Source organism: Cygnus olor, chromosome 1, assembly GCF_009769625.2.
Source record: "Cygnus olor isolate bCygOlo1 chromosome 1, bCygOlo1.pri.v2, whole genome shotgun sequence".
Classification (NCBI taxonomy): Eukaryota; Metazoa; Chordata; class Aves; order Anseriformes; family Anatidae; genus Cygnus; species Cygnus olor.
Window position 1 is genome coordinate 36,633,759 of NC_049169.1, and position 27,004 is coordinate 36,660,762.

Below are 27,004 nucleotides of genomic sequence, written 5' to 3' on the forward strand. Positions count from 1 at the left end.
AGCCCTTCATTTTGAGCTGTCTAGTAGAAAGAAAACATTTGGTCTTTCAGTCTGAGTAGGATATATCTTCTAATTTTTGCAGGGTTTTAAGTTGTAGGTGTTTTCCACTGGAAAGTCTCCTTGCCACTGGAACCTTCATTTGCATCTTTTGCACACTTGTGTCCCTGTCCTACTTTGTTTATATACGATCTTCCTGAGTAAGTGGCATCAATTGATTCTCTAACCAGTCAGCATTAAATATCAGAAACAAATCTGGCATTCGATGTTGCCAAAGTCCCTCAAGTGTTGTCTTACAGACTGTCTTGACACAAGTAGATGTGGAAAGATGAGTTTATGGCTGCTTGCAGTTTCAGAAAGGAAGGTGATGGCAGGCAGGTAGAAGGGGAGGACAAACCCCTAAAATATGGATTGCTCCTTTTGATTCTTAGGATTGAATTTTTTAAAGCAAACTGAGACCCAATTTACCAAATATTCAATAGCTGAAGTACTAAGTAGGCCCCAGAGGCAAGAAGCTGATGTCAAGTTTTAAAGAAACCACTCAGCTGGCAAGGATGAGATTGCTGGGAATGTGGGGAAGGAGGATGTTTACTTTCTGTGGACTAAACATGAGTAGACTTTACATTGGTCTTCAGCTAAACAATTTGGTCCGTGTACTCTGAGGGGGAAAAAAATCATTGAGTGACAGAAGTTACTTTTCAAGAAAAAAAAACATTGATTCTATAGCAAGCTGCAGTGGAATGAAGCCTGAAGAATCCAAGTGTACTTATTGGCTGTGTGTAGCTCTAAGTAGTTTCTTTAATCAAGAGCAGTATAAAATGTTTTCTTTTAGAGGAGAAAAATGAAAATGAGTCACGTAACTAAAACTTGTGTGGCTGTTGACAGAGTAGATGCTCTGTAGCTGCCCATGAATTTGATATTTGTATGTAAGAAGTTGTACTTGCGTGCAAGTACTTGTACGCACAATTTTATCCTTAAGGGTTTTGAACTTCAGTATCATGTGCTTCACACCCGAAGGAAACTTTCTATATTTTCTCACAGGTTTTTCCAATGTCAGATTGAATTCCTATGTCATGTGATTGAATAATTTTAGGTACTGAATGGAGAATGCTCAAAACCTCAATTTTTATTCTAAATTTGTTGTAAGGAGGTACCTCTTAAAACGTAGTTTTGCACTTCATCTGAGTTCTTGATCTCAGCTCTAGGTAATAGATTAAAGATGTACAGAGTAGCCTAGTGTAAGAGGGAAAAATCTGTAGAGCAAACTACTGGATGCTAAGGACCTGGCATGATGCTGTATGCACTTTGAAGAGTTTGACTTTGGACCACTCTGGACCACTCTAATCTAGTCCTATGGACTGAATGCCTCTTAGCAGCTGTGGTATGTTAAATGCCCTCTTGAGTACATTATCGAGTTAAAACCAAAAATGATTTTAGTTGGTTTACTCTGAGGTGATTCAATAATGCAAACCAATGCATGGGGATGAGGGAGAGATTTGCTTCAGGAGCACGCCTGGTCAGACTTAGAATTCTAAAGTAAACTCACCCAAATTTGGCACTCTTTTGAACTTTTTTAATAGCACAATATCAATCATTTATTTTGTTAGCATATGGAAATGTATTTCGAATTAACTGTTATATTGCAGCTTTTGGGTGTGGATGGTTTTGTCAGGTTTCATGGCAAGTACAGAATGAATTATGTGAAAACGTGTTTCTGTGAAAACTATTGGATCATAATCTGTATACTTCAGACTAGCATTCTTTCATGTTGCTAGAGTTACTAGCACATTTATTTGTCATATTTTGCAAGCTTTTAGAAGATGACATGCTTAATTAAACCTTTCATTGTTTGCTTAGGGAAATAGGTGATCACTGGCATCTAGCAATTCAAGAAGCAATCTTGGAGAAATGCAGTGATAACGATGGAATTGTTCATATTGCCGTAGACAAAAATTCACGTGAGGTGAGTGTCTTTCCAGTGACACCGTAATACTGCTTCTCCTTGTCAGCTGGACTTTTAACAAAAACTCTCTTTCTTAATGCAGGGTTGTGTATATGTCAAGTGTCTATCTCCAGAGTATGCTGGAAAGGCTTTTAAGGCATTACATGGCTCTTGGTTTGATGGTAAGAAATCGGGGTTTATGACAAAACTTGTAGAAATGGCAGAGGATGGGTGCGGTTTTAAATGTCCTTTTAAATGGCAAAGTGTTTAACATCTGAAGTATTGAGCTGTAACAAAAAATGTCTTTTTAGTAGTCACTGTCACCTGGTAAGCTAATTTCCATGTAATGAAAATGTTTGGGTTTATTTGCTGTATCTTGAAGCAAAAATTAATAATCCTAAACTAGAAGATGTTTGTTTTCCTATTTGCCTTATAGGAAAGCTGGTAACAGTAAAATACCTGCGGCTAGATCGATATCATCATCGTTTTCCCCAGGCTCTTACCTGCAACACTCCACTAAAGCCATCAAACAAACACATGAACTCTATGTCACATCTCCGTCTTCGGACAGGCACAACTAATTCTCAGGGAAGCTCCTGAGAAGACTTTCTACAACTGCTAGGACTGTTACTTGCAACAGGAATTTTCCTGTATGGCTGCCGTCTTCCTTTTTTAGTGCTTTTTGTATGTAATACTTTAATGAATTAAATAAAAGTTTGAACGTTCCAGAAATCTTGTTTCCAAAGGGACTTAGCAATGAGGCAGTAATACTGAGCTGACAGGAAAAAAAATTGCTTCAGGAAGTTTTCCGGGGCTATAGTAAACCAGTGCATTTAAGTTTTGCATGAGGAATACCGAATTCATTAAACATTTTCAGATGTGGTGACTGTATTTTTGCACCAAGACGTGTTTTTGATAATACAAAAGCATGGAGAAAAGACTTCCTGTATTTCCATAGTTTCCTGTGAAATAATCTTGTGGGTATTTTGTAACAAACAACCTACAGTTCCTGATGGTGAATAAGTTTTAAAAAAATTTTTTCAGTCAATATTAGTTTTTTTCTTTTCTTGCCGTAAAATAATAATCTGCAGCTAGGGTATGGGGAAAGTTAATTTGGCATTAGTGGTTGCATTATAAGTGTGAGGGAAAACATACTGAATGAGAATGTACTAGGTTTTGTATATAAATGTAAATGCTGGTGGTGGCAAAACTGGTTGTGTTCTGTGAGGATGTCTGCATTGAAGCAGTGAATAAGCTTCCTATTTTATTCAAAACCTAATGTTTTATATGGTTTTGGCTATACCATGACAAGAGGCCAAATACCTTAAAGTGTTAGATACAAGTTAAATATCTTTTATAGGTTTTATATTGAAATATCTTATGATTTTGTGTGAGAGGTCTGATACCAATTGTATTGAATTCAAATTTGTGAGCAATAAAGAAGCAATTGGCAGATACTGGAAAAATATTTTGTGAAAAGCTGTATTTATTATGACAATTGCCAGGGCTGTGACAAAATACCATTTGGGATTAAGTGACTTTTCCAGTATGTTGTAACTTGTTTTACTGAACCAGTTACCTGACAAAATGTTAAAAGGTACATACTTCCTTGCAACAATTTTGGTTGATACAAACTAGAAGTACAGCTGACAGTAAATTTTGTGATTCCAAGCTCTAAATTTACTAATGTTTATCCCGACCTCCAAAATTGTTGCTGAGAAGTTTAGTTGCAAATCTAAGATTATTGGCTTTACTGATCCTAACTTCCACAATGATTTTTATCGAAGTATCCAGCTGAATATCCCATAGGGGTTGAGACTGGAAGCACACCAGTCCAGAAAATGTTATCATTAACTCACTTTACTTTGTAGATACGATGGATTTGCAGCATGGACTTGCACAAATAATGCACGTTTTTCTTATGGTTAAGTAAACATGATGCACACTATTCTGCAACAGAAAATCCTATTGTGCCTTACCTTTGTGCTTTTGTGGGCACCATGTTTATTATTGGAGTTTGTTAACCGAAAAATTTTAAATCCTCAGTTTTATGTCTCAGATGCTAATGAATGAGTATATATAATATATAATCAGCCATGCAGAATTCTACTTACCGAGGACAAGTACATATTTTTGATGGGTAAGTGGATTGTGCCAGGTCTGGTAGATTTTGATGAGTTTTACTATATACATATATGTATATGTATAATATACATGTATATGTATTATATATATGTATATAAACTAATTTTGTTGTATTTGATGTGCATCATAGTGATTTGTTAACCTGACCTTAGTGACCCCATCTTGTGACCTGTTGCAAGAGTGAATGTAAAAATAGTTGTGGCATTTTAAAAGGTCGCATCTTGATACAAATGCATCCATCTTGCTTCTAAAATATATTTCTTGTAAACACTGTACATTACTATTGTAATATGTACTATTATGCAGCTTATTTTACCTTAAACTGTTAAGTTGACCAATATCCCTTCCTGCAAGACAGATGGGAATGTGTATAATACCCGAACGTTTGAGAAAAATCAGCTGTTTGTTGTAATTTGTCACCCTGTCCTGTAAAAACAACCGAAAAGCAAACCAAACTCAAATTAAAGGTTTATTAGGGGTTTTTACATGTGTCTCACCTTCTAGGTACTTGGATGCCTCTTCCACATGAATACTTGTTTGCTGCTTAGAGTGAGTTGCCTTAACTTTTAATGGTGGTTAGGGCTGGGAGGGGGGTGGGTGGTGGTGGTGTGTGAGCTTTGTGTAAGGCTCCCTCAGCCTCAACACTGCCTACCTGGCAGTAAAAAAAAAAAAAAAAAAGTCATCATTAAGGTTGGAAAAGCCCTCCATGATCATCTGGTCCAACCATCCCCCTACCACCAAAGTCACCCACTAAGCTACGTCCCTAAGCACCACGTCCAACCTTGCCTTGAACCCCCCCCAGGGACAGTGACTCCACCACCTCCCTGGGCAACCCGTCCCAGTGCCTGACTGCTCTTTCTGAGAAGAAATGTCTCCTCATTTCCAACCTGAACCTCCCCTGGTACAACTTGAGGCCATCCCCTCAAGTCCTATCACTAGTTACCTGTGAGAAGAGGCCGACCCCCAGCTCCCCACACCTTCCTTTCGGATAGTTGCAGAGAGCAATGAGGTCTCCCCTGAGCCTCTTCTCCAGACCAAACACCCCCAGTTCCCTCAGCCGCTCCTCACAGGACTTGTGCTCCAGGCCCTTCCCCAGCCTCGTAGCCCTTCTCTGGACACTCCGGGCCCTCGATGTGCGTGTGAGAGCAGGGCCCGAAGCTGCTTCGCCCTTTTCTGCGCGGTGCCTTCGGTCGGGCTGCGTGCGGGGCGCTCTCCGCCGGGCGCTATGCTCATATTTGGCGTTGGCCGCCGGTGCCCAGGAATTTCCCGTCATGCCTGCCTGGGCGGCGGGCCCGTCCCCGCCATCCCGGGGAGGGGGGGACCGGGGGGGAACCGGGGCCGTCGCTCCCGCGGGCCTGGCCTCTCCTCTCCTCATGCGCGCTGCGCCGCCGCCGCTGCTCTCCGCGCTCCTCCTGGCGCTGGCGGCCGCCGCAGGAGCCGCAGGTAGGAGCCGGCCCCCGCGGCGAAGGGAGGGCGCACCGGGGGGGGGGCCGGGGGCTGGGCCGGGGCCGCACCTGCGGCGGAGGGGAGAGGCGGGGGGATCCCCTCGGCGGGGCCCCGGTACCGCCTCGCGGGGCCCCCGCGGCCGCCCGGAGCAGGCCGGGTCCCCGCGGCCCCCCGCTCCCGGCCCCCGGTGCCGGCGGCGTGCGGGTGGGGGTGAGGGGGGAGCGGGCGGCGGGTCCCTTCCCCGCGGTCCCCGGCTCGGGAAGTTGGGCTTCAGCGGCCAGGAAGGGAGTTGAGGCGTCATGTGTGCCTTCAGAGCTCGGTCATCGTTTTATTTATTTATTATTTTTACCTAAACGGGCTCGGTGTGCTCATCCGCCGCCTTTGTACTGCGCCGCTGGGCAATACAGGACGCGCAAAAGAGCGAGCTGTAGCTGAGGTCCTGCTGTCCCCTTTCCCTTGCTGTCCCCTTTTCAGGTTAATCTAGCCGGTTTTGGTGCTCCTTCACGCGCCCGGGGCTGACGCCAGGCTGAGTTAGGCTCCGTGTGGATGTGACAGACCTGCGGCAAACGCCGGCTTCTCCGGGGGGCTGAGCCCCGGCCCCTGTCCCCGTAGCGTAAGGGCTGCCCCAAGGCACACTGATCCCACAGGACTACCGAAAACACAGGCTAATGACGGGTGTTTATAGATAGTGCCAGATATTTGCCGCTACCCAGCGATAAATACTGGATATTCGTAAAGAGTTTTGAGCTTATATACGTCTAGGAGAGCGCAGAGCTCTGCGCTACACGTCAGGCTTTGAGCTCTTTCCCTCCCAAGCTTCCTGTGGTGGCCACCAGAACGGTCCCAAACTGTGCTCCTTGGAGAGACGTCAGACAGCGATGTGCAGCGGGCAGACACCTCGCTGGACTGACACAGCCTGTCTGTGGCAAGCAGTCCCTAAATGGAAAACCCGGCTCTGCTCCCGCGAGGGCACAGCTCCGTTTATTTCCAGCCCAAGGGTTAATGCTTTGCATTCGTCCTGTTCATGCCCTCGCCGAGCTGCCACGAGCGCTCGCAGTTTTGTTTGCTGACGATTCCCAACTTTTCGCCGCGCCGCTGCATGCCTCTGCGGTTCGTCACGACTCCTGGGCTGCCAAATTTGGTTGGTAATGGTACCCTTTAACTCTGGTTCTGGAAGTAGTTTCCATGTGGCTTGTCATCCTAATCAGACGTTTGCTCATAGTTTCTAAAAGAATCGCCCGCGTTGCTGTAGGCATGGCTTAATTTAGAGCAGCATTTCTTAGCTACCTTTTTAAATATACGTAGGGAATTAAGTAAGGTGAATAGTTTAACCAGCGTTGCTAAATAATCCTATAATTCCTATAAGAAGATTTTATTTTTTGGACGAAGTTCTGCAGTGATTTCTCAAAACCACTGAAGCCGGTGGAGTTAAGCCATCTATAGTTCAGTTCCAGACTGCGGTTGGGTGGTCATTTTCCTGTCTGACGTTTCTTGGATCTTTATAATACACATTAGAGAAGACCCATTAGGAGAAAAAAAGAATTCTATTTTTTCCCCCGAAAAAACACAATCTTTAAAAATAGTGCTTTTGTACATGGGGTAATGTTTCTATATTTGGTACCAAAGCCATATAAAGCAGTTGATCCTTGACGAAAATAAAATCTTTTGACTCAATGACCTTGTTTATTTTTCCACGGGTGCTGTCTATACACTCCCTCAGGGATTTGGTTAATATGGATTTTGCTCTTGCAAGTACCATAAGATTTCCTCACAGCTGTGTGATAAGGGAAACTTGCACATGAGGAAGATACTTGGTACGTTGCCCTGATATTTAGTAAGGTATGAAGACGATTTTGTTTGCCTGCTCTCATTTAGTCAGCTTTGTAAGATGATACTTTTTCTGTATTATTTAAAGTCCAGCCTATTTATTACCTGAGACATGCTAGAAAATTAAAATTCCCTTTAAATAAATGGTTAAAGATTCCTTTGTTATGTTGTTGGGTGTATTTTAAATGATGGGGGAATAGGAGGGAGAGCAGAGATCTCTCTGTTAAGGATTTAATCTTCTCAGCCAGAAGGTCAAGAAGTCTGCCTGTCTGCATCTGGCTGGCACCGCTACAAGGCAGTGATGCAGTAAAGCCATCCAATTTTGAGATAGCTCCGTTGAGTTGCATAATTCAAGTGCGTCCTCATTACAGATCAACACTCAAGCAACGTGTAACGTTTGTGTCAGCCCTACGTAGGGAATATGACCTTTTTTTTTTTTTTTTCCTTTGTATTCTTTTTCTAGTTTCATTAAAAGCTCTAGTTTTGGCAGCCCCCAAGGTACAAACTTCCTCGCACCATGCAGGGTTTAGCTGATGGCAGCTTGGGATAAACTGTCAGCCTTATTGTAGCTCGGTCTAGCCCTGAATTGGTTATGGGTTCCTTCAGCCAAAAGACCCCCAGGAAAATGGAACCTCACATTCCTGGTGCATTTCGAGGGGTGTGTATAGAATGAATTTAGAAGAAAGCAGGGTAGGGATTTTAGCTGCCCCTGAGTCACTCTGGAGTTGGTATGCTTGTTTTGGAACAGACCCCGGGACTACAGGGAAATCGGTGGTTTCTTGCTCTGGAGTACTTGTGTCCATACATGGACTTATTTAGAGGCAACTTTCTGCATGTAAGCAGAGATCTTGAAAGCCTAAGGACAAAACCAGGAAGACTTACAGCCTGTGGGGCTTTCTGTTTTGTCTCATAGAGCACGAAGCGGCTACTGGTTAACTTCCCTCGCTCCTGTCGCGTCTGTAAGGCCGCATTGTTATCTTTTCAGATACTTCATTCACCTCAGAAGGATGTTGGGTTCTCTGTAAACTATTAATAAGTACTAGCTAAAACAAAAGCACAAAACTAAACATTTAAGTCCTCCTCTGTGGAAATGTGTGAGCATATCACCAACTAGCGGTGTTTTAAAAGTGATTTCCGATTTGGCACTTAAGAAAGGGAAGGGAGCATGTGGTATATCATTAGCTTCTACCAGAAGATGAAGAATGGCATTCTGGGCGTTAAAGGGGATTTTTTGTGTCCTTTACCTGTGAAGATGGCGATCCTTCTGTTTTGTCTGAAAACAGGCCACAAGAGTTCTTTGGGAGCTCCATTCATCAGGAGGCGATTGGAAATTATAATTTATCTCCTTAGCTCCAGCCTTCTGGTTCTCATTTAACAGCCTCGGTTCCAATAGCATTATCTGAAAGCCACACAATCCAGCAACTGTTCCGGGGAATAAAGAGGCTTTTCTCAGTAAGGACTTTAAGACCTGAAGAGCTGAAACAATACCAGCCCAAAACAGGCAAGAGCAGCGCTTAAACTTATAAGGTGCTAACACAGTTTCGCTGTCTTCACGGACTTAAATTTGAGCTCAGCATTGTTTTATAACATGATTAATAGCACAAGTGCTGCTTTATTTACAGGGAGCGGTGGAAATGATCTTTCCAGTAAGTTTTGTGTTTAAACATCATTCAGCGTTTGAGTGTTGCACGGACAAAATGTGAAGACGGGACTTCTGCCGAGCTCCCCAGCTCACACTTTCCTTTCAGTAGCATCCGAATGCTGGGATTAAGGATTTCTTTGAAATGTAGGTAGCAGTTTAGCAAAACGTACGTAGTGTGCATAGTTTGTTGGGAAACGGTACCAGGTCCAAGAACTCCAAGCGTGGTGTTTGGACGTATTTCGCCAGGGAGCTTTTTAACTCCCTGTTCTTCCAGAGAGGGACAACGCCTTTGCGTTGCACCTGATGGAAAACAACTCCCTACTGCCAGGAAATAACAATAGTGCTGGTGGAAAGTTACTGCCAAATGCCATCAGTTTCACTCCCACTGCACAATGAGAGTGGAAAAAAGAAATCAGCCCAAGGAATCTTAGCAGCTTCCTGAGGAAGTGATCTGTGCCAGTCCATGCCAAGAGAAAACAGTCCTGAAAACGTTCAGCCCAGCTAAGAGATTGCCCTGGTCTCGTTCAGCTGTATTCCCCAGCACCTGGTTCTGGGGCTCAAAAAGCATGCAGGGAAGGTGCCAGAGCTTTTAGCCACTGGTGTTTTCAAGGATCTGTGTGGCTGGTTGCCCGGGGTCAGGTTCACGAGGGCGTTACTCTCAGTGCTCTGGCCTTAGGATCCCTGTGACAGGTCCGGGAGCACTGGGCCAGCCTAAAGCACGCGCTGGTTTGATGTGAGGTTGCTGTGCCTGCTCCAGTCCGGCCGTGCACTGACCCACTTGTTGTGATCCTGAAGCCCAGGCCCGCAGAGCAGGCCAGAGAGGCTCAGCATCGTCCTGCCAGCAGCAGCCGCAGTGCGGGTCTATGGGAGAGGAAGAGGTAAAATGTGCTTTGGGCTGTACCCTCAGTTTCTCCTGTTTTTTTACAGGATTAAAATCAGTTTCTTTAACTCCGTATCGACAGAGGGAAGTGCTGATAGCACACCTTGCTCTGTGTGCTCTTCCTCGTTTCTGGTCTTCCACAGAACTTGGCACCCTGCGCCCAAAAACGCAAGGCAGCTCTGCTGCTTGCCTCTGAACTTCAGAGAGGTGCTGAGCTGTGCCGAGCTATTTTAGCAGGGGTCGAGCCACGCCAGGTCAGATTACTGCGGGTACTTTGCAAGACCCTCAGACTCTGCCCTTGAGGTCCTTTAAAATGGGAAATACAGTAGCTGTTACAGGCTGGGGGGAGGTTTTGTTGCTTTGCTACGTATGAATTATAGAGTAATAGATTTTTATTTAAAATATGCCAGGCAAGTAATAACTATGACAGTGATACACACACTGTAATAGCTTCTTGGTGCAACGCTATTTAAGATACGGTGCAGGTTTTCTGAGCGTTGTTGCATCTCCACAGCCACTCCTGCAGATAAACAAAGTTCTTCAAAAATTTTTGCAGAGGTCAGACTTTCTGAAGCACTTTTTTTTCCCCCTCTTTTGGACTCTCCCAAGTTACTTCTGTCTTGTGCCCCAAACCAGCACCATATTCCAGCTGGTACCTTGCTGCTGAGGAGAGCAGATTTCCTCCCAGCCCCTGCTATTATCTACGATGCTTCTCTTTTTAATAAGCTCCTGATTGTCGCTTGCCTTTGTTTTTTGCAGTAGTATCACACTGTTAGCTCAGTCTGTAGGCACTGTAACCCTGTCATCCTTTTCTGCAGCACTGCTGCTGGTCTTGCACTCCTCATTTTGTTTCTGTTTTTCATTTTTTGGATTTTTTGAGTGTTTTTGTTTTTTCTTTGATAAAGTCCAAATATGGTTCTTTGTACAGAGCCGTACTGAATTCCATCTTACTGATTTTTGACCATTTCTCCAGTTTATTAGGATCATCTTGAGTTCTGCCCAGCTCTTTGGAGTGCTTCCCACTGCTGTCAGTTGATGTCTCTGCAGAGACCCACTTCTCTGCAGAGAAGTGCTGGGCCCTTGACAACTCCCTGGGGTGTTCTTCCAGCCCGGTAGTCAGCTGTGCTCCCGACTGGCAGGACCTTGATCCAGAAGGGAGATTCTTTTCTGGCTTGCTTGTGAAAATACCACTGGGGGCTCTGTCAAAAAGTATGTCATGCTTGAGATCTGGTGCATTTGCTGCGTTCCTCCTGCCTGTAGAATAGAAGGAAATTTTATCGGTTTCACGGGGTTAGGTTTTGCAAGTCTGTCTCGGCTGCCTATTGCTTTATTACCTTTCAGTTGCCTATTCTGGATTTTTTTGTAATTTGTTTCAAAAGCTTTCTGGATGTTGAAAGTATGCTTATAGAGATGCAGTTCACTGATCACTCTTTCTCCCTTTTTAAAAATCGACATTGTCAGCTTACCCCTGAACTTTTAGAAACGCAAAAGCCTTTCAGACATCCTCAGAGATGCTTGCTCTTTTCTGAAGGATTGCCTCGGGTCATTTCCCAAACACTTTAGGGTAAGTTTTGTAACCCTAAAAGGAAGTGCAACCTCAGACAAAGGTTGCAGACGCACAATAGCCTCATAATCCAGGAATACAGTGATTCAACATTAGTGTGCCTAATTTCAGATACACGGTCTCATAGTTATCTCGCTAAAGCGCCTGCAATGAAAGAGTGAGAATGGAAGTGGGTAAATTTTGATAAAGCTCTCCAAAGCTGTGACAAAGTAGAAGAAATGCGATCCCAGGGGTATAATGGTCAGTCCTCAACACACCTTATGTTGACAGAAACGTAGTGATAGGAGAAAAGTGTTCACCCCAAGTTTTACATGGGATTTGAGTAATGGGTCCTTCCTGAGCAGGAGATCAGGAATGGGGGTTTTGCAGAGTATTTCGTGTGGTCTTTGAGGAGAAATGGGACGTTGTTCCTCAGCTTTTGGTGGAGGGTTGTTTCCAGCAGTGTTAATGTCCTCTGAAATTTTGACTGTAGGGAAGGCGAGATGTAACCAGGCTGAGTCTTTAAGCTTTGCTCAGGACATGAAATCAGTGCGAGTTAAATCCAGAGCTGAGTGAGTTGTCCAATCTGTGGCATTGCAATGGGAGAGTTACTTGGGGTTTGGAGTAGAGACTACTTCCCATAACTTTTGTGATCCAAACTTCTGCCCATCCTGTCTGGCTCAGCCCAAATAAGGGCTTGTTTGTGCCGTGGGCTGAGATGTCCTGAGGCTGCCTCAGCAGAAGTCAGCCTTGGACCTGGGAACATGGGTCCTGGAAACTTTTACAGTGGTCGTAGGAGAAACATCCCAAAACCAAGTACTACAAAGCCCTGAGCACTGAGTCCTTGAGTTTTCAGGTGTCTGTTGGATGGGAATTATCCATCTCGATCTGCTCATCTTCCTTCCTCTCTGCTCATATGATTTATTGGCTGGGGCTGGGACTTGCTCCTGCAGTGTTTACTTCCTAAGTGAACAAGTGATGCGAGATGTTTGCAGGAAGCTCGGGGGCTGTAGAGCAGGATCAGGCCATGCAGAGTCTAGCAGAAGACTAATACTGGCCATGCATAATTTGGTAGCAATTGGTACTGCACAGTATCCAGTTGTGATTCTGGTGTGTCCCCCGTTTCACCAAATATTTGGGTTTGTGGGCCAGAAACAGAAGGTTGGTATTTGTGTGCTGGTGTCCACCAGCTGACAAACCTTTGTGAAGGTGGATGGCGTCCATCAGTGATGTAGGGGACGGCCGTACTCCACAGGCAGCATTGTGCAGAGGAGGATCTGTGCAACAGAGCCAGGGCAGTCCCAAATCAGTCATCGCAGCTGCTTTACATGATTGCCTCTGTTCCTTAAAAAAATCCCTCAAATACACTGTCATGGAAGGCCATCTAGATAGTTCAGACCTATTTCCAACCTGATAACGTGTTGTGCCTGTTGCTTTCTTTGTGTTTGGTTACAAATAGTGAAATTTGCAGCTGGACCTACCCGATCATACAGTCACAGAATGGTTTGGGCTGGAAGGGCCCTTAAAGCCCACCCAGCTCCACCCCCCTGCCATGGGCAGGGACACCTCCCACCAGCCCAGGTTGCCCAAAGCCCCATCCAGCCTGGCCTTGAGCACCTCCAGGGGTGGGGCACCCACAGCTTCTGGGCATGGCATAGCTTATGGTTTATTTTCTTATCAGCTGCCTATGAAACTGCATAAAAAAATCCAAGCATCTAGATAAGTTATACCTGTGAACACCAATTTAAATACACATGTAAATGCAAGAGGATGAGAATCTTTCCGCATATTTATCCAAGTGCTATAAAAATGGCATACCTAATGAGCACATCAGGCTAGTAACCACCAATTGTTGTGTTGTGTTTTTTAAAACCTCGAAGCAGACATCCAGCTAGTGGGAGTGGCGTGAGACATCAGGACCGAGAGGAGAAATAGGGACTCGTGGGGCATTAATTGTAGTGTTCCCTCTTCTGGAGCAGGACCCCAAGCAAGACGGCAGCACGCTGCATTTTGGGGCAAGGCTTCGTGAAGCTCCCAGCTTCTGCAGGTGGTAGCTTGTGCGTGCAGGGAGCCAGACAGGTGTCGCTGTTAAGAACAGCTCAGGCAAAGAAAGCACCCACGTTTACCTTGGGGTGCTGAGCCGCATGGGGGCTCCAGAGCCATGAAACTAAGGCTGAGAGGAGCAGGGAGCGAGCCTGGCCGCTGCACCTGAAATCATTGCTTTAAAACTTGTCTCGATACATTCAGCTAGAATTAACGTTTCTTTTGCTCGTGAATTGAAAAGCAGCGTCAGGATGCCCAGTGGCGCAGAATTTTGTGCAGCACATCCAGTGTAAATATATTTAGCTAATTAAAAAAAAAAAATGTTATGCTTGTGCATTTTTTAACTGCACTGGAGTGAAAACTGGAATTCAGCTCACAGTTTCCAAGAAAAATTTTGCATTAAAGGAAGTTTGTCTTTGGACATTTTCTCTTGTATGAAGAAAACGAAGCCCTGAATAAATGCATTTATCCTTGTAGTTCCCTAAATACACGTAGATATACATAGAATCCTGGTTATTAAATAGTAGCAGAAAATTTAGCGTCAATTTTTTTGTTGATCAACATGCTTAACGATAGCCTAAAGAAGTGAAGATTTGTTTTAAGAAAATGGTGTTACAATTGTAATTTAAATAAATTCTTAAATTTAAATAAAATATTAAATTTAAATTAAGTATTTCTTGAGTTAGTTCAGCTTGAGCAGATGTTTAAAAGCAAGCAAGCTTCATAACTGAATCAAATTCATTGCTGTTGGGGCAGAAATAGTCTTTGCTCTCTCCCTTTTCAGTCACTGGCATTCACTATGAACTCAGTTGGATTGTAGTACTGTGTATTCAAGGAACATTTAGAATATAAAATAAATTCACCTCTTTCCTTATTTGTTGTAGGGTCTTCTCGGTGCGTTAGCAGTCTTTAAAAACAGCAGTACATCTCTGACGAGAGGAGACTTTTTGGGCTATGGATTAGATGTGGTTTTAATTTTATTTTTCTTTTTAACTGCATAAAGGTTCTCTGTTTTTCGGATGGTTAATGTAACTATTACACTTTGTGTGCAATTCTTTTCTTTGTGCAGGATTAGATTTTCTTGAAGCTATTTTTTAAATCTATTTTTGGATAAAAGTCTGAGGTTTTCTCATATATCCCTAAGGATGTTCTAAATACGAGCATGACACAATTCCTGTGATCAAAGGTACGTTTTTGCGGAGTGCTTTTATTCCACAGACGTGTATGTGCTGGGGCTGTTATTTGCGGGACAGCTCATGGTGCTGTGCGGTTTTATGGCAGGGAGATGGCTCCTCTCTGTGGGGAGGAGTGGTACTGGGTTTAGGCGCGGCCATGGAGAAAATGTCCATGTAAGGGAGGCTGCTGGGAGAGGCAGGCAGCTCGCATGTCCTTAACTCGAAATGCTCTGCTGCAGCCTGGGAGGATAAAAACAACCAAACAACCGGCCTCAACTGGCCTGGAGTGCCCTTACGCTGGCTAGCCAAGAGATCTGGAGGAAATTTTACAAAGCTTTGCTTCTAAGCTTTTTTTTTTTTTTTTTTTCCCCAATTTTTCCAATTTAATTTTATTTATTTTTACAAAATATGAGATGATACTCAGGTCTGGTTCACAGTCCGATTTAAAAATTATATTTTCTAATGTGGTAAATTATAAAAATACGGAGAGATAACATCTTTCAGCTGGCCTGTGCTGAGGGACTGAATGCCGAGTGCAATGGCACAGGCTGATGTGTGGGTAGGACATGGCTCTATGTGTCTTTTACACCAGAAAAGCTTATTTTTGTAGTAGGGGTCTTGGCATTTATGGGCGTATTACATGCACATACATGTAGATAGATATTAGCACCATCCGCTTTTTCGACTGAAAGCGTTTTAAATACCTTAAAAATCCTCTGGCCGTATACTTAGTGATTATTTGCTGGTAATTTCCTGTACATATTATAACCCCATGGCATTCGATCCTGCACCGAGTGGCAGGGAGTGGTGGTTCTGTGATGTTTCTTATCCCCAATAAAGTTTTTTTCTCTGAGAACTCTTTAAATCAGAAGCCAAAACACAGCTGAAATGCTAACTGCTTGTAGCTCTGATGTGCCTAGGGACCTTGTTTCCTTCAGAAGATGAGTGTCGTTTCTCAATTTAAGCTCACCTGTGATGCTGGCACGGACAGGAGCGTGTTTGCCGAGGTGTCACGGGGCTTTTTCACTTGTCTCAGCTTAGGAACAAGTAAGATGATGTTCAAGAGTGCCTTTTGGAAAGAGCGCTCTCTGTTGATGTTTCAGGTAGGAGGTCCTGTTGAAGTCATATCAGTTCTCACTGGAGCTTTCTCTTTGTCTCATTTCATGAGACGTTATTCCCCAGCGGCGTGGCTCCTATCACGTATCCATTGTGCGTCCTTACCTGGGCAGGCCAGTGCTGTAAGCTGAGGGAGGAGTCCTGAGCTCAGGTGCACTGCATAACACAGCTTAAAAGGACTCAGTTCCAAATGATTTCTCGCTTTAACCTTGAAAATTTGTCTTTTTTTCTTCTTGAAGAAGTAACTGTAAACTAGTATGAAGTTGTTTCGGGAAAGCAGAACAGAAATTCCCTTTGAAGGGCTTCCGTGCGCTGTGGAAAAAAAGAGAGTGGTAAATGATGCATGGGATTTTTCCTGAATTAAAAATAGAAGAGAAAGCCTACGAGTTCTGCTGTGCTGGCAAGCTTGACAAAGCAAATATTGGTGGAGAGGGAGAGCACGCCTCCCCAAATCTAGCTGAGAGTAAAAATAGCTTCCATGTCTTCAGTGCTAGGCTACCTTTGGGATAAAGCTCCTGCACGGCAGTAACCCACAAGTCTGGGGGGTTTAAAACTGTCGTGTTTTTTTTCCTGCAGTACTGAAAACAAATTCTTCGTTGGTGAGCAAAGCAAAAAGCTTTCAGGCTTGCCAGTAGGAACTGTTAAATTAAAAGGTTGTTTCCAGAACACTTGTATCTCATCACGCGAGCACCAGAAGCAATTAATCCTTTACCGCCGCACCGGAGAGGACTGAGGGACTGGAAAAGATTAGATAATTTTCAAGATGTTGAAAGGATTCTGCTTCTCAGAGCAGACCCATTTACGAATGGTTTATGAGCGCCGTGCTTATAAACTTGCTCCGTACAAGGAATGCGCTGCATGCTGGCAGGCTCCCAGGGCAGGGAAACCAACAGCGTGGCAGCAGCACGCTATTTTGGTGCGTCAGATCTGGGAGGAGCAGGAAGAGATGGGGGGAAAATCCCAACTGACCTATATTTACGCTCCTGCAGGAAGTGTTGCCAGTCCTAACCGTTGGGTAAGAGTCTGGCAACGAGAGGTGTAGGAGTGCTTGCAAGGCTCGGAGGCTCCCAGCTCCTGCCCTTAACAGAACAGGTCCTTGGCTGTCCCTGGTTTTGGGGTTCATGGCTCGGCTGCTCCCTCTCTTCCTCTCCTTGGGGTGACACCGTTTGCTCCTGTCTCCTTGCAATCTCACTTTTCTCTTCCCATTTGTTCCACTTCCCACAGGGCTTGCAATGTCTTGTCTCCCTTCTTTCATTTCACACCTCTCCTTCAAGACCAAACCAGCCCCTCGAGCAAGGACCCTCTTAGCTTTTGTATTACTTACAGGAGAATTAATTAACCCTCCTGCCCTGTGCGCTCCAAGTATTGAACTGCTGTGATTCATTATCACGCTAGTCTTAATATCCTTATTAGAGTCCCATGCCTTACTTTTGGTAATCCTTTCTTTCTCTCCTGATGCTTTCTTGCTGTGATAAATTAGCTAATGGCCACTTAGTCCTCTTCCCCCTATGGCTCCTGGCCCTGGCCCATGCCCTCTGTTCAGGGGGACCAGTACCACTGTAGTGCTGGGTGCAAGTGGCATTTAATAAAACAAGGAGAATTCAGTGTCACGGCTCTTTTCTTCAGTGGAAGTGGTTATAGAGCAGGGAGACGTGCTTTACCCCTCTCATTTATTTATTTATTTTCTGTAAAGGTACAAATGTTGAAAAAAGCCTTTGCTTTGATTATTCTTTCTTGTCTCCTACCTTCTCGACTCGGTCCCTGGGCACACCTCCGTGGGCTTTTGTTTCACGAGCACACCGCCTGTTTGCTGCCAGACTGGTTTTCGTGAGCTGGAGATGGGAGCAGCGTGACAGCCAGCTGAGCCAACAGCCGAGGGATATTCCTGTAAGGGACTGCGAGCTTCCCGTCTTTGGCAACCGGTACCAGGGAGAACGTTAGCTCATTTCAGGCATTAAGTGAAAATTAAATATAGCTCTTCGTTCTCTGCTCAGAGGTAGTGTCTTTCTCTTACAAATCACTTCTCTGTTCTTGGATACCTGTTCTAATGTGAATGCAAACTCACAGGCACACAAAGTACTGCCTCCTTGCTTAGCACATTTTCTTCTCAGCTATTGAAGTCGGTGAAAGCATCCTGAGTTGTGAGCAGCAGTTTCAGAATCTGGCTCGTTTTCCAAGGTTTTAATGGATTACTGTGTTGAAAAAGACGATTGTAGCCTGCAGGAGGATTGAAAACTGACTGCAGGAATCTTATGTCTGTTAGGTGGCGCTGTTAAAATAATGAATATTGACAATATTGCTGCTGATATAAAATATCAGGATATAAAAATGAGACCTCAATAGCATTACCAGATCAGGCCATGTTTCCCCATTTTAGGTCAGAAAGAGAGGGTGTTGGGAGCCCCGGGGCAGCGGGACCCCCTGTGCCCCATCCCGCCTGCCCCTCTGCTTGCTCTGCAGCATGGGGAGTAACTTCAAGTTTAAAGCTTGACATTTCCTGGTTTTCCACTCAGATATTATGGGATATGGCAGTAACGACCTCTTTTATCAGGGCACAACGTAAACTTCCTAAAAGTAGACTGGGTTGACGTTCAGTTTGCACATTCCAGAGCAAACAGCTATGGAGAACGTGCTTTAATTGCGAGTGTTAAAAGTGATGTGGGAATTCAGGCTGAGCACTTCTGACTACTGTGGCTTTAATTGAGAAGCTGGTATTTTATGAGGGGAGGTGGAAATAAAGCTATATACAGACAAGTGTGCAAGTTAAATGCCACAGTTCCTTTGCATACTTGTAAGGCTAACACAATTAGTTTCTTCTAAAAATATTTTATGCCTCTTTAGTAAGCCTTTGAGAAGGTTATATTTATAATTCTCTTTATGATGTTTTGCTGCATGTTGTTAGCTGCTAATTATTGAAGTGTGTTGCTCTAATCAGGGAGCTTTTGCAACGTGTGTTAATGGCAAATCAGGAACTTATGGAGACGCCCTCAGTTTGCATTATCAGTTGATATACAAGCACATGAAAATGCAGAGCCTAAGAGCCCTCTTTAAAGGTGAGTTTCCAAAGGTTTTGTCAATTGACTTTACAGTTTTGGACAGGACAAGATGGGATCTTTACCATGGTAGGAAGGCCCATGTATGTAAGGAGAGTACCTGTGGCATGGAGAAAGGCTAGCATAATCCCTCCAGAGTTGAGGGATTTGGAACTGTATGGCGGGTGAAAGACCAGAGACCTTCTGGGATCAGCGGGGGGAATGGGAGCTCATCCCTTCTTCCTCCAGTAAATGACTGGTTGTCCTCATCACCCTCCTCAGAAGCTTTCCTGTGTACCATTCTCCTGCGTGGCTGGCAGTCCTGTATTGGATATTGGATCAGACTCCATTAAATATCTCTCTACAAGCTGCTAAACATTGCCTTTGCCCCCCCTCCCCCCTTGGCACATACCGTGACAACCTGAGACATCTAGCTCAAATGGTAAAGACTCTTAAGACTCTTGGATGCAATGGAGGGAGCAGGAGAGACCAAGGGCCTTTGGCATTTGCAGTGACTGTGTTAAGGGAAAGTGGCTAGAGACTAAACAACTGTTTTGACCCAGAAATCCTTGATACACCAACAATTTTGCTCATATGGTGCTTTCGCAGCTGCATTTCTTGTTCCTGCAGTGCCCAATGGTTGTGCTGTTCTGTCTGCTGAGTCTGACTGGCTTTAAGTAAGCAAAAGCCAAATTTGAAAATAAAAAATAAATCCAAATGGTAAGACCGGAATAAATGCATATATTAAATATTTCACTAAGTTTTATCAGTGAAACGTTTGGTTATAGTTTGTTTTTGACTTAAATCAACAACAAAAGAAACCAAAACTTTTGCAAAGCAACTGTTAGAACTTACTGCTTGTCTGGAGAAACTTAACAAAACAAATACTAATTAAAATTAACTTGTTACTGTAACATTTGACTACAGAAACTTCCCAGGCCTTTACTGTCTTCTGACTTGTAGTTGTTAGGATTTCTCCAGTATGGCAGTATTTTTGCTCCTTTGCTTTGTCCAGTGACACTGAAATTCCTGACATAGGAGCCTGGCTCTCTGGCGAGCATGTAGGGATCTGTAATTGTTTCCTGTCCTCAAAATGGGGCCAGAGACTGGGGGGTGGGAGGGAGGGAAATGGGGAAAAAAAGTAGAAGTCTCACACTATTGAGGTCTCATTATTGGTGCAAGAAAAAAAGGTTGTTCCCTTAAGAATTGGTGTCCAGTTGCTTTACTGTTATTTTTTAATTTACTGCTAAAGGGCTGAAACTTCACGTTTTTCTTGTGAGAGCTGGGACTCTCATGTAATTTTAGGAATCTGGACCGGGGTTTTCAGGAGAAACACTAAACTAAACTAAATGCAGAAAAACGTAAAACAATAGTGTTATCAGCTCCTGAGAACCCTTGATGTTTCTCTTACAGCTCTTAAAAGCAACATGTGATAATATCAGAATTTTATCTCTCAAGTTGTCCTTTCCCCAGAGAAATTTCTCTAGCTGCAGACAGAGGTTGAGAAAACACAACCTGAGTACGTACAAACTGCTTCATTTCCGAAGGACAAATTTGAAAGACCTCCCCCCTACGTTATTTTTTAACAAATCTTGTTTATTTTGGGGCCTAACTTGTGATTTCCCAACATTTGCGATTGACGATCTAGGTCTTGAAAGCGGGCAGTACCTCACCGTCTGTCAACAGTGGGATGTCAGCATCCTGCAAGGAGGGCTTTCCTGCAGTTATGATGTTTATAATTCTAGCAGGAGGCTCCCAAATCCCACCTCCTGACGTAGCGGGGACAGCAGTGGAAGAGCCAGTGGTGTCCTGGCTGCTGGGGGCTTGTGTTCAGGGCTGGGACAGACCTGGCCGGGATCAACACCCAGGCTTGTCAGTTTTGCACTGGGCTCTTCTTGGAGCATTTAGCCCACCGCGAAAGCCTCACGTTACAGTGCCATCATACAGGGCTGTGGCAAGCAACTTCAGCTGTGGTGTGGGGCCTTTGCTTGGCCCTGCCGAGGTCCAGGTGGATGCGGGACATAAGTTTAAGCCACCAAAGATACTTCCAGGATGGTGTTTCCTTCCCATGTTTGTCATGCTCTGGCTGTTCCTGTCAAAGAGATCCGCGGTGCAAACCCAGTTCCTAAAGCTGTTGAAGTATAGGGCCAAGCTTGCATTTACTGCAGGAACAGCAAAGCAAAGGTCTTACCTACAACAGCTACGTCACTGTTGTTCTCCATCAAAGCAATCTCTGTACCAAACCTTCAAACCAAATGCATCAATGGTAATGATTTTGACTTTGTTCTTCTCTCTGCTGATTCTTTACAAGCAGTTTTTAATCTTGGCCTGTAAGCACCCTGCAGCAGGGATTTTGTTTGTGTATATGCAGTACCTAACGCTGGGAGGTCCCAGTCCTACTTGAAACTACTGGGCACTGCTGTAATGTACAGAGTAAATGAAAATAGCGATCAAAACGTCAGCAATAAAAGAATAAAATACGTTAACTGCAATAAAATACTTTCATGAATGCTTAGTTATATTTTATTGGGCTTTCAGGACGTATATATCCTCCAAGTCTTTACGAATACTTGAGACTAAATAACAACATTTTGGTGAACACTGAAATATTTGACATTTTCAAGAGGTCAAGATCTATTTTATAATCCTTGGCAAATTCAAATCATTTCCTTTAAACTGTTTACACTTGAGGGAGTTATGATCCTATTTACTTCTCACGAATCAGGAGGGGTGGAGAGGTTTTGGTCTGGAGAGGTAGATCCAGCAGCACGAAGTAGCAGGTTTGGCAGGCCTGATGGAGCTCGCAGTGGGAGAGATGAAGCACAGAGCGGGGATGATGCTTTCGTGTCTGCCCCGGGCTTCATCAGACGCCCAGCTGCATGGGAGACGTTTCACAGACACGTGTAGGGCTTCCTATAGGCAGCTCTGTGAGAGCCCAGCCATCCGGGGGAAGGTCTGGCTGCCCTTTGGTATTCTGGCCTCCAAAATAGCAGAGAAAGCTCCTGACTGGAAACAACATCCACAAAAAGTTACTGCACTGCCAGCTGCGGCAAAGCCAAGCTGTCACAAAGCTGTCTGCAGGAAACAAAGCTCCTGTTGAAGTGGCTGGCAGCCCGCAAGCCGGGCATGAGCGTGGGGCTATGACACAACGCAAACGTCAGCATTGCAGACCAGACCAAGATTCTGCTCTGCTCGTGTCTGTGGCGTGACGCCTTCAGTCCCCACACAGAGGCAGAGCAGGATTTGGAAAATCTTGGGGCCGTCCCCTGCCTCCCATCTTGGCTTCCAGAGCCTTGGGGGGTTTCGCAATGAGGCCGGGTGGCCGAAGTGCCACCAAGTCTGCAGGCCGATGGCTTGGGCTTAGGTGTAGCCACATGGAGACAAGGAGCCCCACGAGGCCCTGTTAGCGCCCAACGCCTTGCTGAGGGACATGGGTGGTGGCAGCCCTCTGGGACGGTGCGGCTGGCCTCACCGCCACCATGGCCGGCCTCATCGCTGCCATGCCGGCCCCGTCCTTCACGAGGCCTTCTCGCGGCGCCGACCGCTAGATGGGGCCGGCCTATCTCAGTAGGACCGGGAACGGCACGAGCCATAAATCACCCCCGCCGGCGGGCCGGAGGCCCCCGCTGCTGGGGCACCCCAGCTTTTTAAGGGCAAAAATACGCCTTTGTTCCCCGGCTGACCCGCGCGGTGACATCAGCGCCGCGCTTCCCGCCGGCCTCGCCGGCGCTGACACAAGCCAGATGGCCGCGGCCGGCCAGCCCCGCGCTCGCCGGGGCAGGGTGGGAAGAAGGGGTTTTATGATCAGCTGCGGGAGCGCGGCGAGGCTGCAGCCTGGCCCGGTAATTACGCCTTCACTGCGCGCTTTATTCCTGGCGGTGAAGGTCACTGGGAGGAAAAATAAAAATAAAAATAATAAAAAAAAAATCACGTTTTTATTTGTAGTGTTCGTTACGGACAGACCTTTGATCTTTTATTAGTCGGTAGTCTGCTCTGGAGGAATTTTCTCCCCCTCCTTTTTTTTTTTTTTCAAACTGGTCCTGCAGTCACTCGTGAAAATGACATGTTTATTTATGTTTAATGGCCCTCTCAGGCTGTTCATTGTGCAGTACTTACCTTCCCCCTCCTTTTTGTCTCCATTTAGTAACACAAAAATGTTTTGGTTTTGCAGCGAATTTAGTTTGGAGAAGTCAGAGTTCAGGCATGTTAATACAAGCAGTTTTCCATCAGATATACTCCAGAGTGATGTGGTAATATATAAGACTGTGTATTACGCGTTTGTTCGTTAGGGGGTCGGAAGAGGCCGCGATCAGCTTCTTAATCTTATCCAGGAAATGCCCAAGACAAAACCATTCCTCAGTTCATTTCTGGGCGCTTGCATCCCGTGGCTCCTTCACTATGATATTCAAAAACAGAGGGGAGGCAGCTCGGAGGAGGCCGGTGGCGGTGCCACATTGCTCATTAGCCCCCCGGGGCCTCATCCTGCTTCCAGCAGTGTCACCGAGAGCCTCGGGATCGCCTTCGGTGGGGGCTGGCTCGCGTCCCCGATGTCCCGTAACCTTCTGAAGCGAGCGCTGTGAGGCAGCTGCGTTTCCTCTTTCCCATCGTGGGGTAAATGAAACAATTAGTGTTCGTGCATTAAGTCCTTCTCAAATAAAATCTTGCGACTGCCATCTCTCCGTTTTCTATATTTAAACTGGCCGGAAGGTTGTTTAAATATATCTCATGGACAGTTTACAATGCGAATTATTTCCTGCCTTTAAAACAAGAAGTTGGGGGTTTAAGATATCTGGGAAGTTTATTACAGTGCGATGTCACGTTCCTCAGACAAGTCATCAAAAGAACAATTTTTAGCAAGGACTGGTTCCTAGCACTCACCATTCACAAATGTGGAGTTTGATTTTATTTTCAAAAATAAATAGGAAAGCCTGCCCCTTTGCTCTGTCCCGCATTACTGGATGGTGAAAGCAGGACTTCTGCCACCTAGCTTGGGCCTTGAGTGGCATCCCTCAGTGCCTTCTCACTTCTGACCATATAGGTTGCTGCCCTGAGTTGCTCTGTGGTAGGTATCCTGAGCGTCTGTTGTGAATGCCCCCCACAAAAATGTCCCCTCCCTCACTGGGTGGCACAGAAATCTGCTCCACCGAACACCGTGTAATGCGTATCCAAACCTTAAAGGGGGGATCAGAAGAAACCCGCTAAGAAAGGTGCATTTAGAATGGTACTCCTATGGGATGCTCTCGGATAAAACTGTAAGCATTGTTTGTTTTATTTTTTTTTCTGTGGATGTATCTAAACATCTTTAATGTTTTAATTTGTTCTCATCTTTCTTTTTTTTTTTTTTCTTTTTTTTTCTTCCCTACTCAGCTCTTGCCCCTGTTCTTTGCCTCTGGTTTTGTTGGTGAGGATATCACAGTGATGTCTGCATTCAACCTGCTGCATTTGGTGACAAAGAGCCAGCCAGTGGCCCTGCGAGCCTGTGGGCTTCCCTCAGGTTGAATGGGTGCTGCTTGTTGTGTCATGCGTAATGAAGGCCCTTTTAGGAACCGGTGTCTCTGCTGCAGGAAACAGTGTGCTATGGGTTGCTCTGCTGTGTTTAAATTTGCCTTGGAATCAGAAGTTTGTTTACTTGTTTGTTTGTTTTGTTTTGTTTTGGTAAAAGTCATTGGCTTGGATGAGGGTTTCCATATCCTAGATATTAGAACGCTTGGCAATGCTGTCCATCTTCCTTGTCCAGTGAATTATCTCTCTCTTTTTTTTTTATTATTTTCCTCATTCTTGGCAAAAGCAGTGGAATTAACTGAAGATCAATTCTCTTTAATACCATTTATAAATTTTTAAAAAAGATACTTAACAGAATTTAGCGTATGGATTGCTGTTAAATCAGATGACTTAAGAATTTTTGCAAAATCTTTAGAAGTGTGCTGTAGTTGCACTCAGCATGTCCCTTTTAAAATTATTAGTATGTTTTATTAGTATTTTTAGTATTATTAGTATAGTATAATTAGTATTTAGTATTATTAGTATTTTTAAATTATTAGTATGAATTAAATATGTATGCACTGAAAATTATGTACAAGTGCACAGAATTTAAAATGTAATTCTTTCTTTCCTCTGACAGCATATTCTTTAGTTACAAGACACTTCTCCAAATAAGTAAATAACTAAATGGGAACATGCAACCTAATGCCCAGATGCAGCTGCACTTCTCGTGTAATGTCCAAGGTCTGCTGTTAGGTCTGTGAAGGCTGCCATAAGACCCCATCTCTATAAATTGGTTATACGATTAATACCTTAAACCTAAGTATTATGTATTTCACTTAGACAAAAAACAGTATCTGTAATATCTGCCCAGTAATGTCAGTGTACGTGGGTATGTGAGAGAAAATAAAAGCTACGGTGAGTGAATTTTGAATGTTACTAGGAATTTTCTTGACACCCAAATAAAAAAAGATACCATTCTGGCTGATCAGTATTTGAAACATCAAATAAGAACCAGCTTGGGTGTGTGTACTGCACTCACAACTGTTTCATAAGGGTGCAAAATGTTCTAAGCACTTTTTTCCAGAGCTGTACTTAACAAGCATATGGAGGTGATGTTCTAAAGATTTTTTCAGTGATAAGACATCAGTTTTCAAGCTGATGGATTTTCTAAAGCTGAGTACACTTTATTTGAACTAAATCTGAGTCCAATTTTTGCAGCATTTGTGTTCTGTTTTCCCCCACATGTGCACAAAACTCCCATTAACCTAGATAGGAGCTGCAAACACATATTGAGGAAGAGAGAGAATAGCCCACATTGTGTCAGCCTGACCTTTGTTTCCTGTTCTATTTGCTGCTGAGCCAAATTTAAAATCCTAAAAATATAGGATAAGCAAATTTCCTTAGCCCTTGTTATGCACCTTTTGATGTGCGCTCACATCGCCGGTGTCTACCTTAAAAAGGAGGCAGCTGGTCTGCTGGCCATTTTGTCCCTGCTCTGAAAAGGGGATCTCAAAGCTGGTCAGCTAGGAACGCAGCCTGTAGGAGGTTTTTCTATTGTGTACCTGTTTCACTTTGTCAAATAATTTTTCCGGCATAATCCAGTGGTCACATTTTGGAATAAAAAGCTAGTAGCGCTGTTGCTTATTCCTGTCCATTAGATCCATAACTGTGCAAACATTAATAGACTGAGTTCCACTGGCTAACTACTTTTATATATATATAATATATGTATATATATGTATATATGTATTTTCTAAACCAAAATTCATCTGCTAACAGTGGAATAATATACAATCACATATCTCACATATTTTAAGAGTAATCTAAATTCCCCAGCTGCTTATAAATTAATGTAGGCTTGCTTTGTCTTTGGTTTGCTTTTTGTGTGTGGTGTACTGAGGGGGTTACAAGTAAATGGTATAGCATGTATCAGATTAAACATGGGAATGAGATCGAGAGACAACATCTGTTTAAATGCCACAATCCACTGTGACTTCAACTTTTGAGTATACAGAAAACGCCCCAAGTTCTCATGACTTTTTTTCTACCATTACACTGGATTAATGCTTTTCCCACCATCCATTTCTGTGTGAACTGCAGCTCTGCAACCATATCATTTCAGGCCACGTATCCTCCAAGTCTGAAATGGTGCAGTTTTGTCTGCTTCTGCCTCTATGGAAAATTTGATATGAAAGGAGACTTGCTCATCCTCTGGAACCCCTGTCGCTTTAGTGTAAGGGAGCAAGGTGCTGGCAGGGGTTTCATCCTTGAGCTTAGATACCAAGGCAAAGGCTTTGGCTGAGACAAACACTGCCTAGCTGTGCATTGGGCATCCTAGCACACTTTCAAATTCCATGCAGTTAAATATTTACAGGACAAGGACTTCAATGAGAAAGTGTCCTTTCAGTTTCTGTGCTTGTAATGGTACCTCTGACCATCCTGCAGGGAGCAAAATGGTGCCATGTAATGTTTACTTTATATTTAACAAACAGTCATATTGGTAGATCAGAAGCAAGTTAAAGGAATGACATGATGTTAAGAAGTATCTTAGAATAGGGGTGACCTTTCTCTTCCTTGAGACACTTTTGCAAGCACGTGTGAGTTGTGCTGGACTACTCGTAAACCGAATTAATAGTTGGGACAGAGAAGTGTTTATACTTGCTCTTTCTCCATTTGTATATTAGCACCTGCGGTGTGGATGCATTCTTCCAAATTGTATTTTAAAAATATTT

General features: G+C 44.2%; 2 protein-coding genes across 4 annotated transcripts in view; both read left to right on the forward strand.

The window, feature by feature from the left end:
• Nucleotides 1-4,568, forward strand: part of LEMD3 (LEM domain containing 3) — a 48,363-nt gene extending 43,795 nt beyond the window's left edge. The window contains exons 11-13 of the mRNA XM_040552581.1: nt 1,855-1,960; nt 2,043-2,121; nt 2,376-4,568. Coding sequence (XP_040408515.1) covers nt 1,855-1,960; nt 2,043-2,121; nt 2,376-2,539 — 349 coding nt within the window. The 3' untranslated portion in view covers nt 2,540-4,568. The remainder of the gene's footprint in view (nt 1-1,854; nt 1,961-2,042; nt 2,122-2,375) is intronic.
• A 721-nt stretch (nt 4,569-5,289) lies between these two features.
• The window catches only part of MSRB3 (methionine sulfoxide reductase B3), an 84,582-nt gene continuing 62,867 nt past the window's right edge, over nt 5,290-27,004 (forward strand). For 2 of the 3 annotated variants that reach the window (XM_040552599.1, XM_040552603.1), the window contains exons 1-2: nt 5,348-5,527; nt 24,156-24,282. In XM_040552599.1, the coding sequence (XP_040408533.1) occupies nt 24,207-24,282 (76 nt within the window). In that variant the 5' untranslated portion in view covers nt 5,348-5,527; nt 24,156-24,206. Of the gene's footprint in view, nt 5,528-24,155; nt 24,283-27,004 lie in introns of all 3 variants that reach the window. The other variant, XM_040552591.1, reaches the window with a different exon arrangement.